At 44.2% G+C, this 16,646-nt stretch overlaps 1 protein-coding gene across 3 annotated transcripts; it reads left to right on the plus strand.

Moving 5' to 3' along the window:
* Nucleotides 1-2,791: 2,791 nt before the first annotated feature.
* USP1 (ubiquitin specific peptidase 1) lies at nt 2,792-14,678 on the plus strand. 3 transcript variants are annotated; one of them, XM_032118617.1, is made up of 9 exons: nt 2,792-2,910; nt 3,085-3,278; nt 4,541-4,664; nt 4,998-5,105; nt 5,603-5,763; nt 6,358-7,070; nt 8,175-8,345; nt 9,454-9,655; nt 13,058-14,678. In XM_032118617.1, exons 2-9 carry the CDS (start codon nt 3,118-3,120, stop codon nt 13,779-13,781), a joined length of 2,364 nt encoding a protein of 787 aa, XP_031974508.1. In that variant the 5' UTR covers nt 2,792-2,910; nt 3,085-3,117; the 3' UTR covers nt 13,782-14,678. The 3 variants fall into 3 exon arrangements, with proteins under 3 accessions (XP_031974508.1, XP_031974510.1, XP_031974511.1); XM_032118619.1 differs by having other exon boundaries at nt 3,113-3,278; XM_032118620.1 differs by lacking the exon at nt 3,085-3,278 and having other exon boundaries at nt 2,793-2,910.
* The last annotated feature ends 1,968 nt before the right edge of the window (nt 14,679-16,646 follow it).

The following is a 16,646-nucleotide window of genomic DNA, read 5'->3' on the forward strand; positions in this document are numbered from 1 at the left end:
CACTGCCTGGATTGTTTCCTGTGCCCCAAACTGTTGGATACAACAATGATCTGGACCGGGATTACAGTTGATGAACTCAGCAGAGAAAGGTGAGAGAGAAGAAAGAAGAAGCAGATGTGTGACTGTGCTGCCTAATTTTAAAAATCAATCATCTGTCAGACCTGCAGCTAAGTTTTCACCCCAGTTTTCCATCCAGGTGTCAGAGGGGAAGCTTAAATATCATTCAGAATGTCTCATAATTATATTGGCTTTGTCTCTCAAAGCCAGAGAGAACTAATTTAGAGTGGAAATTAAAAATGACATATGCATGGTTTGGTCAAAATAATGATGATGGGGAATTAGGGAGCAATTTGTGAGTATATTAAGGGAGGGAAATTATTTAGAGCAAGGTAAGGGCTATATGCAATCAGATGAAATTACCAGTAGAAAAAGTAAAACAGGAAGTTTTAATTTTAGTTTTAAAAATCTAGGAATCAGACCTGACACTGAGCTCTGCTGGGCTGCTCAACAGCTCAGCACAGGATGGCACAGAGCCTCTTTAAGGGGACGATTTGGGAATTGTCCCCACACTGTGGGTAATGAGCAGGTGAAGTTGTTCCAAACGTGTGCTGAGTGAGCATTCTGAGAGGTGCTGCCCTGTCTTGGCTTTACCTCTGTACTGCTTGTGTGGCAGGTGCATTTGTTGATTAAAATAATGATTATATCGATGGAAACTGAGGTGGCTGCTTCATTAGCCAAAAAAATGTAACACACAGTCCAAAGCCCCACAACCACCACGGGAAATGCACTTCCAGTCTCTCGAAATTGCTCTGCAAACATCTCCCTTCCCTCCTTCACTCAGTTACTGCCCCTGAAAGTCAAACCATGAGCCTGGAAATGTCCACGAGCCTGGAAATGTCCACAAGCCTGACTCTGCACCCAAATCCCGGCCTTCCGACGTCACCGATGGTGTTCCTAGGCACAAGCACACCTGGAGTTTAGCTAACACAAGGAATGAGGAATTACCTAACGTGGATTTAGACTCTCAGACTGTAAAACCCTTGGATATAAATAGTCTCCTCTCACGTTTGCTGAAGCAGATTGCAAAGCACACACTGGGCAGGGCAGACCTTGGTTGGGATGAACGGCCTCGGTCACGGCACTTCTGTATCATATTGAGCCAGCCTGGAGCAGCTGGAGCCCTGCCCTTGGAGCTCATTCCAGTCTGGAATCCAGTCCCAAGGCCCAAACACTCAGAGATTTCACCCTGTCTCAGTACAGCCACGGGTTTGACTGCCCAGCACCTTCCAGCTGCCTGTGAAGCGACTCCTCAGCCAATGACTCGAACCAGCAGCGTAACACAGACTTAATTAAACACTTTATTAATCAGCCAAGCACTTCCACGACCTCTGGGCACCACCCACCTGGATAAGACTCCCATCTCACACAAAAGAACCTCTGTAGTCCTGAGTGTCTATTAACTGCAGGGACCTCAGGCAGTGTTTGTTGAGCTAAAGTTCACATGGCAGAGCTCTGGGGGAAATCCACCCATGTTCAGTGGGAATGCAGTATCCCAACAGCTTCAGAGCTCTGGGGATCACACAGGCCAAGGAAATTAATCAATATATTCGCCTTCAGAATCTGAGCCTTGGTTCCTTGGGTGGGCAGGCACACATGGGTATTTTACCTGCAAGAGAAATCAAAACGTGTGCAGGAACAGAGCACGTCCCTGCTGGAATAGACACCATTCCTTCCATAATTCATATGAGTATTTAGGGATAGGGACCTGCTCTAATAGTGAATTCATGCAGCAGTGTAAAAAAAAAAAAAAAAAAAATCCAAAAATATTGCAAGACTGCAAAAAAAAGTGGTTTTGTGGGGTTCAGTTTGGTTTAGTGTTTGGCAGGCTATGCTCGGGAGAGGCAGCAGCAGCTTGTCCTGGGGAACCTCAGCTTTTGAGTGCTCACATTTGGGGTAATTCACCCCAAAGCCCAGACCTGGGTATGGCTCTAAGTTATGAAATTAATCCTGTAAAATATCTTATGTGAAAGACTTTCCTGCTGGCAAACTTTTATGTATAAGCAATGTACACCCTTTATGTATAGACTGGTCCTTGAGGGGCCAGTTTAAAGAGCAGAATGCAGTGATCTATAGTATTTTCCCACATTCCATCTTTTTTTGAGCGTGGTGCTCCCTAAACCAGCAGTTTTGCAGCCTTAACAGCCTCGGTGACAACTATTATTTACTGCTGTCTCCACGGGTGTGCTGGTAGAGCCTTTAGGCCGGGATCCGATGGGAATTCGCGGTGGAATGCCCGGTTTTTGATGGGAAAAGCGCGGGAAGGCTCCTGCGGGGCCGCTCTCCCTCACTGCGGGCCGGGCCCTCGGGGGGGGGGGGGGGAGTGGGCAACGGAGCCGCCGCCTCTGATTGGCTGAGCCTCTCAGGAGGCGTGGCCACAGCGGGACCAATCCACCTCCCGCCGGCGGGGGGGGTGGAGGGTTCTCCCCGCGCAAATGGTACAGCCCAAACCCGAGCCCTTTGGCCGGGCCGTTACCAGCGCCCGCGCGCGCCCAGCCAGGACCCACAGCGGGCTGCCCGCAGTGCTGCCTGATGCGGCGGCGGCCTTACGGGGCCGGTGGCGGCGGCGCGCCGGTGCCCAGCCGCCGTCGGACAGGCTACCGGCTCCCGGCAGACGCCCCGCCGCCGTTCGGCATGGCTTTTAGCCGCCGGTCTCCTCCGGCGGCGCGCTCGGTTTTCCGGCGTTCGCGAGGGGCGGCCGCCGGCGGGGCGGAGGGGTTGCAGCGCGAGGCGGGGCGCGCGCGGGGCGGGGGGGTCCTCGTCGGCGCGCGGAAAAAAACGCGCCAAGTTCGCTGACGGTGTCCCCGCGGTCTCCATGGCAACGGCGAGCGGGAGCGGGGCCGGGATGTAGCGGTGAGTGAGGGGGAGCGGCCGCACCGCGGCCTCGGGCCCCGCCGGCCGCGGGGAACATGCGGGGGGCGCGGGGGGGCGGCCCGAGCCCGGGGCGGGGGGCGGCGGGTCCGCGCTCGGCCCCCTCGGGGAGTAAATGGCGCCTGGTGTGCGCGTGTGTGTGTGTGTGCGCGCCAGGTGTGAGCGCCCCGGCCGCGCCCCGCAGGAACCATGCCCGGCGTCCTGCCCGGCGACAGCGCCAGGGCCAGCCCCTCCAAGAAGAACAGGCTGTCGCTGAAGCTCTTTCAGAAGAAGGAGACGAAGCGAGCGCTGGATTTCACCGAGGCGCAGGAAAATGAGCAGAAGGGCGCGGAGTTCAGAGGCGCCGAGATGTGAGTGCCGCGCGGGAGAAGTTTTTGTGGCGATGTTGTGTCTGTCTCGTGGTGCTCCATCCTCCACTCCTTTCGGTTTCGTGTTCTTGCATAAATAACGTGCTGCAACACGCGCTAAATTAAATTAACGTGCGCTTATATTAAATTAACGTGCGCTTAAATTAAATTAACATGCACTTACGTTAAATTAACCGTCGAGCCAACTTAATCAAACTGAAGAAACTAATTACTGCAACCAATTTCTGTAACTATTTTAAGAAAGCAGTTTTGACCCACAGGGGATGTTTAGTTGGCACAAACTTTGGGATCACTTGCCGAAGTTACTTTTTAAAAACTTATTAATCACCGTAAACAATTTCTGATAATTCTTTTAAGGAAACAACTTCGCTTCACTGGGTGTGTGTAGTTGGCACAAACTTTGGGATCACTTGAAAAAGTTGCTTTGCTTCAAGTTGATATAAGTAGTTATTGTGTGCCTTAGCTATTTATATTATTATTTACATTAATATTTAATTTTCTGCAAGGTGAGCTTTAATGAATGTGTGTTGGATCTGAAAGGTTGTTTCTGCTGCAAGGAAAGGAATTGATTGTGGGGCTGGCTGTCATTCAGTGGGGCTTTTCAGGCCCTGAGCAAATCTACCGACTCATTTCATTGCTGGTGAGGGAATTTAAGTGGGGAAAAAGAAAATTGTGGTCAGTTAAAAATAGTTGGAGACTTTAAAATTTGGTTCTGTTGCGTCATTACAGTGTATTAATCACTTATATCAGTGATTAATAATAATGATAATCAGTGTATAGCATGTCAGGTTCATTGGTTTTGGGGGGGGGGGGTTGAAATTTTTTTTTTCTGGTTTTATGCTTTTGCTTTGCATCCAGAAATGTAGCGGGGTGACTCTGGAGCAGGGGACAGTGATAAAAATATGTTCTAGGCACATTTTTTCTGCCTTATGAAGGAACAAAAACCATACAAAAGTATTTAAATATGAAATTTTTGGTCCTTTAAATCAGTCTCCTTAATTGATGTGTTGGAACTTAGAGCAGATTTGCCTCCTGCTTTGGAAACCTGTGTGGTTTTGGGTGGGTTGCTGAGGAGTCAGAGGTGAGGAGTCTGTGCTGGAGTGCCCAGAGTGAATTCAGACACACTTTGCCATGCTTTTGATCTGCATTTCTCAGTGCTGAATTCTCTAGGGTGGCTCTGAGGTGGGGACAGATGAAGGAGTGGTTTTCCAAAGTGTTTCTTACCCGGATTCTCTGTTTCACAGTGACCAGGTGGTTCCTGCAGCACAGCCCCCCTCCCTTGTCAGCTGTGAGAAAAAAGACAACATGTTGCCTTTTGTGGGCTTGAACAACCTGGGCAACACCTGCTACCTGAACAGTGTCCTGCAGGTGAGGCCATGTCCAGGGGGGCTCAAAAAGGGAGATTTTGGTTAAGCACAAATGGGTGAAATCAGTTTATTCTGAGTGCAGTATAAAGGACATCCAATTACAGTGAGGGGAAAAAAGATGCTGCTGCAGGAAATGTGTGCACTGTGGTTGTCCTGATTGGGTAATTCTTCAGTTTCCATACTCAGGGCTCCTCCCTGCTGTGAAAAATCCTGGATCTTTGTGTGCCGTGCACAGCCTGGGGAGGTGCACAGCTGTGTGGATTATAAATGTGCATTTATGTGTGGAATAACTTCTTACTTGAGTTATTCTCGTGTTTTCAACTGTTGCTTTCAGGTATTATATTTTTGTCCTGGTTTTAAAACTGGAGTAAAACATTTATATAACATTATTTCAAAGAAGAGAGAATCTTCAAAGGATGAAGGAGAGCAAAAGGCAGAAAAGGTAACAGATCCCCACGTGTTCTTTATTTGTAACCTTGCAAGTGAGGCTGCCCTGAATGTAGTGAAATTTTAACTGATTTCTGTTCTTAAGAAGCTTTTCAGCATTGTTTTCTACAGTGTTGCTTCAGGTGAAGATGTATTTGAGTTGTTTTGAACTTTAGCACAAGTTTTAAAGTCTAACAGAAGAAATTTGAGAAAGATACCTGACCATGCTTCTGGCATTAAGATAATTATGATACAGTGTTTGGAGTGGATGCAAATGGGAGTTTGGGCAAGGATGGTTTGGGATTTTAAACTAAGGGCTAATTGGGCTTTTATGTTTGTTTCCTACCTGAAAAAAACCCAAAATATTGTCTGAAATCCACCTGACTCCCATAGCAGACAAAAAATTCTGTCAAATATAGAAAACCAAGGGAGGGGAGGAGAGAAAAAGTGTAGCTTGTTGTGACAGATGAAACTGATGGAAGTGTTTTTACTCCTATTACATTGTTATTACAGGGAAGTTGTAAAGAAGATCCCCTGGCAAGTTACGAACTCATCTGCAGTTTGCACTCCTTGATCCTTTCAGTTGAGCAGCTTCAAGCCAGTTTTCTCCTAAACCCAGAAAAATACACGGATGAATTGGCCACTCAGCCCCGGAGGCTGCTGAACACCCTCAGGTACAAATCACCTTAAATGCTGACAGAATTTTATCCTGACGTTTCCAGGTCGTTACACTGCCCAGCTTTAGAGTCTGGTGAAAGGTAGATGGCCTTAAATTTGGGGTGACCTTTCAAGAAGTAAGATTTTTGTGCTTATTGTTACCACCATGATGTTGGAAATTTGAAAATAAATTTGGATTTTGTAAGACTGTAATGCAGAAGGGCTTTAAAACAGTGCTTGGCCTTAGCTACAGAAGTGTTACTGAATTATAGAGGGGTTTGGATTGGAAGGGACCTTAAAGCTCATCCAGTTCCACACCCTGCCATGGGCAGGGACACCTTATTCTAGGCTAGGTTGCTCCAAGCCCAGCCTGGCCTTGGACACTGCCAGGGATGGGGAAGGATCCTCTTTGGAGCTGAGGAGCTCCACTGCTGGGTGTGTGTAAGTCCTTAAGGCTGAACCTCCCTACAGCTCTGTGACAGAGGTGACCTCTCCCTAACCCTGGAGAGGATCCTCCATGACTTCTAAATCCCTAATTTCAATCTCAAGTCACGTTCCCCAGTTAGCAAAGGATGACAAACCCTCATTCTTTGCTCCTTTCCTTTGCACAGAGAGCTGAACCCCATGTACGAAGGGTACCTGCAGCACGATGCCCAGGAGGTCCTGCAGTGTATCCTGGGGAACATCCAGGAAACCTGCCAGCTGCTGAAGAAGGAAGAGCTGAACAAACTGCCTGTGGAAGAGCCTGCAGCTAAACTGGAGGAAAAACCCAACCAAAACTCTGAGAGCAACGGCCCTGTCAGCCCTGCTGAGGAGGAGGATCCCAGCTCGGGCAGCCACGGCGGAGACGCAGCCGAGGAGAAGCTGCTCAAGGGAAACGGGAAAAGGAAAAGCGACGCCGAGGGTGGGAACGCCAAGAAAAAATCCAAAGTATCAAAAGAGCAAATGGCAGCAGAAGAAAATCAAAGACAAACCAGGTCCAAGAGGAAAGCCACGGGAGAAAAGATGGAAAACCAAACGGATGCCATTGCCAAGTGTTCCGGGGAGAGCGACAGCACCAAGCCCACGCAGAAAAAGTCGCGCCTTAGGTTAAACTGGTTAAAATCTTCCTGCAAACAACCCAGTATTCTGTCCAAATTTTACAGTCTAGGAAAGTTAACTACAAACTTGGGATCCAAAGACCCAGGAAAGGAATATGACTGTGAGTTCGAAGAGTCAGCTGTCAAGTGTGAAAATGGTGACAGTAAAGAAGAATATCATGAACCAGCGTCTCCCATGGAAAGCCATCATGGAAAAGGAACTGAAAGAGAACCAAAAAAGGAAGGTTGGTGCACAAGTGGATGGGCTTAAAATTAGTAGGATTAAGAAAGTACAATGCGTGGGAAGGCAGCCTTCAGACTGCGCAGCCTGCAGAGTTCTAAACACAAAATTAGATTTTTCAGGAATTGAAGACGATTTTTAGGAAAGAGAATTTATTTTTATACGTGCTTGTAATTTTTTTCTTTTAGAACTTGACCTGTTTAGCTTAGATCTCGAGGCACTTCTCTAACATTCTGTAATCATTGTATAATATATATAAAAAAGGCAGAATATTACCAGGTTTGTATTTACCACTAGTTTTTGTCATCCATAGAAAGATCAAGTGGATTCAAGATGTAAAGGGATATTTCTGTGAGGAGCAAACAGAACCAAACCCCACTGGCTGTGGCTTTACAAACAATATCCTCTTTTTCCCTTCCAGTGCCTTAATCTTTCCATATTCCCAACCTTCCCAAGAACTAGGAAGGACTCAGGATGTATTAAAGATCTAATCTATTTAGATTTAATAGATACCAATTAGAAATGCTAATTGGCTGGCAGGTCTGGATTTTGTTTATGTCAATGAAACAAGATTGTCTGTTCAGGAAAGGGCTTCAGTTGGAACCCAGTACTTACTGATTTGAAACTTTCCACCTACCAGTTTTTATAAAAAATTGAAGGAATGAAGAGTCTTTTGAGTTCTGCATTTCTCCTGTAGATTTGGCCAAAGCTGGCCACTATTTAGAAAGGAGGACTAAGAATAAATAGAAGCCAGGCGAACCCAGTGTGGTGCTCCTTGAGGAGGCTCATGGTCCATGCTAAGCACTCAGAGCATTGATGACATCCCAGTATTCCAGAATGTGACACTTGTCACACTTGAAGTATAAAACAAGAGCCCAATCTTAGAACAGAAATTAAAGTTTGAGGGCCACAAGACAGAGGGGTCCTCATTTCCTTACAAGCAGGTGATACCATGAAAACTGCACGTGATCTGTTTTGCTTTTTAATTCCTAACTGAGATCCTTAAAAGGCCGTGGCTGTAACAGTGATTTTCCAAGAATAACCAGGTTCTGAATGCCTTTGGAATAAAGTGCACCTTGCTCAGGGATGTGCCATGTACTTTCTCCAGGTACAGAGCTGGCTGTCTTTGAGCTGGTGGAGAAACTCTTCCAGGGCCAGTTAGTGCTGAGGACGAGGTGCTTGGAGTGCGAGTGCTTCACGGAAAGGAGGGAAGATTTTCAGGACATCAGTGTCCCAGTGCAAGAAGATGAACTTTCTAAAACTGAAGAGAGTTCTGAAAGTAAGTAATTTCCCTCAAAAAGGGTTGTGAGGTGTGTTCCTGCCTCAGCCAGCTGTGGGGAAGGACAGTGCTGTAGTTGGGAAGGAACACGGCTCCTGTTTGTGCTGGCTAAAATTAGAGGTTGTTATCTCCTGTCTTGATTAACTTTAGACTTTGGAAACACGGTGCTGATAATGTTGACAGATCCAGATAATATTCAGATTGTTCCAGATCTCAACACATAGCATAAACTGCCTACAGTCCTTCACTTAGGCACCTGTTTTCTTGCTTATGAACAGGTATTTTCTTTGATTTGAGTCTTCTCTTTCTTCCTGGATAAGAAATCCTGCTTTTTCTTAATTTTACAAGAAATACTTACTTTAAAAAAAAAAAAAAAAACAAGAATCCAGCTTTTTTCCTCAATTATTCTAAAAAAAAAACATTTAGTATTTTTGATTGTTGTTACCTTAATAACATTTGCATTATGTTTGTGTTAGTCCTGTGGTCTCTCTCACAAATTTTATTGATCTATATGTAGTTTTTTAGATATTTTCAAAAGGAAGCCTGGCAAAAACACATCTTGAAATTCAGAATTTTAGGGGAATTAATTTTAGTTGCCATGGACTTAATTTGGAGCAGCTTTTCCTGCTTTTACTCCCCATTTTGCTGAAGGATTCAAATGAAAATGTGTGGGGTGATGTTCATACGTGAAGTGCTGCCGACAGCGGGTGTTCCTGTCAGCAGTGTGAGGGTGGCAGGGGAGGCAAAACGCAAGAAGTGAGAGGGAACTTTCTGGTTATTTTGGGGATTTGCCTTAATAAGTGAAATTCTGGTCTCATACAAGCTCTCCATTTCTAGACATGGCAACAAAATTCTGTGATCTGAAACAAGCTTTGGAAAAATCCTAATTTTGGGTAACGAGACCCATTAAGCGACATTTTCATCCCTTCCTGAAATGCTCCAAAGATTGAAATATGTCACATATTTCACACATACTGGGTGTTCCTTGCAGTGTTGCAGGTTTGGAGTGGTCTGAACTTGCCATATTTTGTTTTGTTGCTCTTCTGGCGGGATGCATTGGAAATGTAAATATTGGCATCTCTGTGAATGCAGCGATTCTCTTTTCTAGTTTCTCCAGAGCCAAAAACAGAAATGAAGAGTCTGAAATGGGCAATTTCCCAGTTTGCCTCAGTGGAGAGGATTGTGGGAGAGGACAAGTATTTCTGTGAGAACTGCCACCACTACACGGAAGCCGAGCGCAGCCTTTTGTTCGATAAAATGCCCGAAGTGATCACAATTCACTTGAAGTGCTTTGCTGCCAGTGGCTTGGAGTGAGTATGCATTGCCTGCCTTACAAAACAGGGTCCTGCAGCAAGGGAAGTCTTATCTCAAGAGCTGGAAATGCTATGTAATGTTTCCAAAAGATTTCCAGATTGGAATTAATTTAAATTGCTGGGATGCAGCCCCCAATGTCTTTGTGTTGTTACAGGTAGTGGCAGAAATTACCTCCAGAAAAAGTGACTTTTAGGAGACTCCTGAACAAAAAATTTTTAGCTCTACTCTTACAACAACCTGATACCGTGATATTTCTTAAAACTTTATTCATTTTAAATATCCCCTGTGAGCTCAGAGGCAGCTGTAAGTGCTTTACCAGAACAAGTAATGGAACAAATCTGTATTTTATGGTCAGGTTGTTTCTACCTGAATGTGAGTACTAAAAAGATGAATGTGAGTGGGGGAAAAAAAGATAATCAGGAGATGAGACACTTTTTAAATAGCCAACACTCATTACCCCAAAACTGACCAATTCCTTTAAAAATACTGTGGTGTGTACCTGAATGTGAATACTAAAACTTTGGGGGAAGAAATTATCAGATAAACATTTTAAAGAGCTAATACACCAAAAAAAAATCAATTACTTTAAAAACACCATAGTATCAGCATCACTGATACTCAATTACTGATCAGTTTGATGTTACTTGTAGCAATCCTTATGTTTTGAAAGAAATTGTGAGAGTGTTCTTTATGTTTTTTTTCATACTTAAGAATTTAGGGATTTTCTTTGGGATGAGAGGAAACAAAGAAAAATCCATCCTTGTACTCTACAGGAATATCCAGGTTTCTGACAGAGTAGAAAGGAAATTTCCTCTGTCTCTGCAATGTCTTTCCATACAAGTCCAGAATCCTAGCATACAAAATTGTCTTTCCCTTGAGCTCCACAATATTTGACTTAAATAATTGATTTGTATATATTGACTTACAGCTGCACACTTAAAAATCGTCACTGTTGAGTAGGAAACATGAAAATTATCTTCCATTTACTCCTGTATTTCCTACTTGTTTCCATGAGGAAGGATTGGCAGGTTAATTAATCATCCCTCTCCTGCCTCACTGACCTCTTCTGTCCTGGCCAGCTTCAGGTGCTTGCTCCAAACCACTCAGACCGATTTCCAGGTCAGAGTGAATCCAGCCTCTTGTGGTTTTCCTCATGTGTCCTCTCAGTCATGCCATACATTTTCTGCCAAGGGCTACCAGCCAGAGATTAAGGAAGTCAGAGTGGAAAACCTGATGTAGAAACCTGTGGTGAAGCGGAAACCCTTCTAAAGAGTTTCCTGATTTTTGGGTTGGATGTTTTATCTTGGACAAAACCCTGTCCTTGCTAAAAGTAGCAACAAACTCTTCTAGTGGCTTTAAACTTAAATAAGACAAGAATCTTGAGACAACTTTTAGCTCCCATAAAAATTTGGAAATCTGATCTGCTCAGTTCTCCTCTACTGAGTTCTCTGGTGACTGAGTTGTAAATAAATGAGAAATGAAGGGTAATGTAAATATTTACAGTTAATAGGGATTTTATTCATCTTTTCTAGATGCTGCTTTTCAAGGTGTTTTGGTTTAAAATAAAGCAGCCAGTGTGAAAATCTCCTTGCCTGGAGAAGAGTAATTCTCTGGCAAGTGTGTGTGTGTATGTGTGTGGAAAAATGCCAGGCCATGTGTGAGCAGGCTGTGAAGCTGTTCAGAAGGAATTTGTTACTTGCTAACATGTAATTAAGCATTTCCACTCTAGAAATTTAACAATTTGTGAGAAAATCAGCTTTTTGTCTTGTGAAATTCACTGCAGTGGGTAAAATGTCACTAATTTATGGTCTCAAAAGATGTGGCTGCAGAAATCAGGTTTGCTGTGTTTGAAGTGCATCAGCCAGAGCAGGCAGAGTACTTGGCATGCAATTTTTCTGTCTTCAGATTCTTATCATTAAGAAGAACAAAAAGCTATAGGAAAAGATTTCCTCTCTTATTTCCTCCTCTCCAAATCTTTCTGATGCTGGATGTCATTGAGAAGAAAGGTAGAGCCTGCTTTTTCCTGTTTTCTGTGAATATGAGTGTCCCAGTGTGCTTGAGTGGAACCGGATTTCTGATCCAGGGTTATCAGCCAGCAGTTCTGTGTTTCTTGACTCTCTTCTGAATATCTCTATTTCTGGCTGCTGACAATAGGGATTTTCAGAAGATTTAAGTTCTATTATTCCTGATTCTATGCTCTTCTGTGTTCCTTTTGCTGGAGTGAAACGTGTATGATAAGAGAGGTCTGAAGTGAGGTTTCACTTAAATGGAGTGACTGAGGATCTGTGTGTGGTGTCAATGTATTTATTTCTGTGGTTCTGAACAGGAATGAAGCAGAATCAAAATTAAATCCAGGAAAACAATAATCTGTCACTGCAGTTATGCCATGGCTGCAGTTTCCTTGGATTTAAGAGCTATTCTTTGCTGAATAATAGCAGTGAGCTCTTTGGAACCTCAGTTCTACAGGGCTTGTCTGTACTCCCCAGTATTTTTCCCTACAACACCCTCACAGTTGAGTAAGACTGAGTCATCCCTGGAATTTATTAGGACATCACAACCTAGTTCAATAAAGGGGTTAATTGATCTGGGCTGATGCAATGTGTAAGTCATCAAGAGCACAATCATTCAAGGAGGCTGATGCACAATAATGAAATCCCAACACTGAGCCTCTTCAAACTCTGTAGAAGATCCTTGTAATGAAAGGACTTTTCCCCTCCTGGTAAATTTGTGTGCTATGAACAAAATACTGAATACTTAAGAATACTAGAGGCTTTTCCAAAGTAAACCAGCTACAGAACTGTTTGAAAAAACAGAATACCATAGGACAGCTAGTGCAGAATCCCACGAGAGCACCACTGGCACTGCTACAGTGCACTGAGAGCTGAGGAAAATTAGTCACAATCTCTGAGTGGTATTAAAGCTACTTGAAAGTAAAATAAGTAATGCTTTATTTAGTAAATGACTCTTTCAGGAGGGGAAAAACCAAACCCAAGCCTGCTTGGTTCAGCCTTGGCTGTTGAAGAGGTTTTCAGTTTGTTTTTAAACAGGAGGGTGAGAGAGAGAAAGGAGGTGTTTGTGCAGAGGTAGAAGCATGAATGATAACAATCAGCTGAATTTTTATCATCCCTATTTAAAAATTTATTCTTAGCTGCTACTAGAAAAAGGGGATCTCTTAAATAGTTAAAATTTACCATTTCTGGGCTGTAAGATTTAACATTACAGTCATAAAAACGCCTTTCCTGATCTGGGGTGCTTGGGATGCTGGTGCTGAGCCAGGGAGCAGTTCCCATATCCGTACCTTAGAGGAGAAGGATACGGATACACCTCTGGGCCACTTAAAGTGGGGGTTTTGGGAGCTGCTGTGGCACAAGCTGTAACCTGTGTGTGTCCCTTGCCAGGTTTGACTGCTATGGGGGCCTGTCCAAGATCAACACGCCCCTGCTGACACCCCTGAGGCTGTCCCTGGAGGAGTGGAGCACCCGGCCCACCAACGACACCTACGGGCTCTTTGCCGTGGTCATGCACAGCGGCATCACCATCAGCAGCGGTCACTACACGGCCTCAGTGAAGGTCACAGACCTGCAGAGCCTGGAGCTGGACAGGGGCAACTTCCTCCCCGAGCCCGGCTACGCCGCCCTCAAGCCGGAGCCGCTCAATGAGGAGGAGGCGCGGGCCGTGGCCGAGGACTACGACGACGGAGAGGTCTCCTTCAGGCTCAACGGCGCCGCGCCGCCGGGGAAGGTGCTCAGCAAGAAGAACATGGAGGCCGTGGGACTGCTCGGGGGGCAGAAGAGCAAGTCTGACTGCGACCTGTACGTCAGCAAACAGCCCAACCCCGAGAAGTTCCTCAGCACGGCTCCCGAGCCCCGCAGTGCCGAGCCCAGCGGCAGCGCGGAGCCCAGGGCAGAGCAGGGCGAGCCCCCGGCGCTGGCAGCACACGGACTGGAAAACAAAGCTCTCTACGTGCTCCAGAGCCTCAAGGAGTACGAGGGGAAGTGGCTGCTCTTCGATGATTCCGAAGTGAAGGTCACAGAGGAAAAGGACTTTCTGAATTCTCTTTCTCCGACATCGTCATCTACATCAACTCCTTACCTACTGTTTTATAAGAAAATTGTAGAGTGATGCTGGACTTTGACTGTAAATATTCGGGATTTGCATACACCTCTCGCTCTGATTTGCGTCAAACTACCTGGAAGGAACGGCTGTTTGTTTTTTGAAGCTACTGATTCTTCATCTTTCTGGTCTTTTTTCCTTTGGTGTCAAGTGGCTCAACTTGAATTAACAAAACATGACATAGGACTTGACTCACACCATAATTTTTCTGCTGGAGAATAGTGCTATGACCTTTTAGAAATACCAGTTTGTATAGATCGCAAGCGATGCCTACAGCACCCAGTAGTGGTTTTAATGCAGCTCTAGGTCTCAGACATGCCTATTGTATTATTAGCTTTTTTTTTTCTTTTTTTTCCTTCTTTTTTTTTTTTTTTTAAATAAAAGTTATTTGTATTCATACCTTGGAGTAAATGTATATTAACTAGCAAATTTCATCAGAAGTTGTGTATTTTTGTAACTTGGGAAGTAACACTTCATATTTAGTCTTTGGGTAATCGACGTGGTTTATTCTCCTGTTCCAGTTCTTTCCTGTTCCTTGCAACTTGAAGCACAAGGAAAAGGGGTCTTGGAACCTTGTCCAGTGCATTGGAGGGAACTAAACTTGATGGAAGTGTTTGACTGGTCTAATTTGCATCTTGGTGCATAGGTGTTAATGAGCAAAGTGTAAATAGGTGTGATTAATACTTCAAAGCAGGGGCAGAGTGTAGTGTAATTAAAATAATTTTGTACTTTGAAGAGTGAAGCCCTCTAATCTGCATCTCTGTTTGGGGGGTTGGGAACTTAGTGGTGACCTTCTAACAGTTCATTTGTACCTGGAACTCACTGATACGTGGGGGAAGAAGAGAGCATTTGGCTTTGATGCTTTGTTAAGAATGTATATATGAAATAAAAAAGTTATGATCCGCATCTGCGACAAGCAGCTCAGCCTGTTGTGTTTGGAGAGGGGAAAGCAGAAAGGGAGAGGGGTTTGGGAAGAGTTACAAAAAGGTTGGGAAATTATCTTAAAAACCCAGAAGATTTAAAGTGCGTTCAGAATAACATTCTGTGGGTTTCAGCTGATTCTTGTACAGTATCTCCTAATTTGAAGGCACTTTTTGACTAGTGAGGTTCAGGGGAAACATACTGCAAAACCAAAACCATTTGCAGTAAATACTAGAGATGAAAATCCCAGATTGTCTGTCATAGAACTGAAGGTGACTCCTAAAAACTTGTAATTAAAATCTTAACAAATACAACTCAAACAAGGGGGATTGTTCAGTGGCCCAGGACGGATGGAATGGCACCAAGTGTTGCTGCAGGCTGTGAGTATACCCTGGATAGATTTAATCTTTTTCCACTACAAATTAACTGATTTACAGGAAAAGCCCTAAAAACCTCTGCCTAGTTAATTCTGCAATACTTAAATTTTTACTGTATTTTATTATAATGTATAAACACTAAGTCAGGAAAAATCTCTTTCAGTGTATTTTCCATGTTAGGTTTGACCTCTGATTGTTGTGCAGGCTGTGATTTTGCAGCATAAAAAATCTGCAGTGACAAAATACACTTTCCCTTTTCCAAAGCACTGCACCATAATAATAAATTATTTCAGAGTCTAAACCAAGAAATAGCTACATTACAAAAGTATCAGTAATCTTACCTTGCAAGGGCAGCCCAATCCCATTACAGAACGCAATTTTTTGGGCTTTGCTGAATTTCAGCCTGCAAATGAAAGTTTATTTTTCCACACCTGGTGCAAGACTTTATCTTTTTCATTCAACTGCAGGATCGGAATGTTCCAAGGAAACAAAATACCATTATTTTCACCAAAACAGGATGTAAGGAAGACCCAGCTGCCTTCCATCATCCCAGTACAGCTTGGGAGGAGGTTCTTTGTGGCAGCTGAAAACAGCCTCGGCTGGAAGATGGTGAAGAACAGCCTCTCCTCTGGCACAGGGAGAGGGATTGGGGGTGGGTTTTTGGGATATTTACTCAAGCACCACTTGCCCCCCGCCAAACTTGTTGCTTGTAACTCCTGTCCTGGAGCAAGACTGCTGTAAATTAAAGTTTCATCCTCTCATGGCTACTGGGATTTGTTTTCACTGTGTACATATTTTTAATGCCTCTTCCTGTAAATCTCTTCCAAAGCCATTCCTTCCTTCCTTAGTATTTTCCATTATGAGATTCCCTGACTCTTGTAGCACTTCCAAGGCCTTGTCAACACCCCTGGGCTTTGCAAGAGGCCTTGGACTATCCATAAAAAGGTTGAAGTTTTTCTTTCTGCAGGAAACTCCATGCAGGTGTTCCCATGTTCTATCCCGTGACACAGAACTAATTCAGGATTATTCTGTTCCAGGGAAACAGAGCCTGGCACACAAAACACATCCCTGTGGAGCTGTTGGGATAACAGAGCATGGGAGAAGTCTCCAATAACCTAAAATAAGTATCAGGAAGAAAAAAAGAGACCCTCCCCAGCCTAAACCCTCAGTGCTGCTGCAGAAGGGGGGGCACTTCATGTATAAACCCATTTTTCCTCCTATTTTTATCGAGTATGTTTATCAAATTCAGGTCTTCTGTGTATATATCTGTATTTTTATGCAGATTTAGCTATTTATGGAGAGAGAGTGTTTAATCACATACCACCACTTCCAGGGGACTTCATTCACCACAGAGAGGAAAACTATTAAGGAGAAGATTTAGGAGTTGTGGACTCAGCTCCAAATCTGATGTTTCCTCGAAGTTCTGTGTTAAGACCCCGAAATATCTGCTGCAAAACACATCTTTCTTCACATAAACAGCAATGCAAAGAATGTTTTCTATGTACCCTTTTAAACTGTGGTACCATTTTAGGTTCTTTTTCCCCACAAAATTAGGCTTTAAATTAAAAAATGGACA

The sequence above is a fragment of the Corvus moneduloides genome, chromosome 9 (assembly GCF_009650955.1).
Source record: "Corvus moneduloides isolate bCorMon1 chromosome 9, bCorMon1.pri, whole genome shotgun sequence".
In the NCBI taxonomy this organism is placed as follows: Eukaryota; Metazoa; Chordata; class Aves; order Passeriformes; family Corvidae; genus Corvus; species Corvus moneduloides.

What these genes read in the sequence shown, in the direction of transcription:
- USP1 (XM_032118617.1), top strand. Translation starts at nt 3,118, where the DNA reads ATGCCCGGCGTCCTGCCCGGCGACAGCGCCAGGGCCAGCCCCTCCAAG. An exon ending in GAGAGCAAAAGGCAGAAAAG is followed by an intron (nt 5,106 to 5,602) that starts GTAACAGATCCC and finishes TTGTTATTACAG; the next exon opens with GGAAGTTGTAAAGAAGATCC. An exon ending in AAGAGAACCAAAAAAGGAAG is followed by an intron (nt 7,071 to 8,174) that starts GTTGGTGCACAA and finishes TACTTTCTCCAG; the next exon opens with GTACAGAGCTGGCTGTCTTT.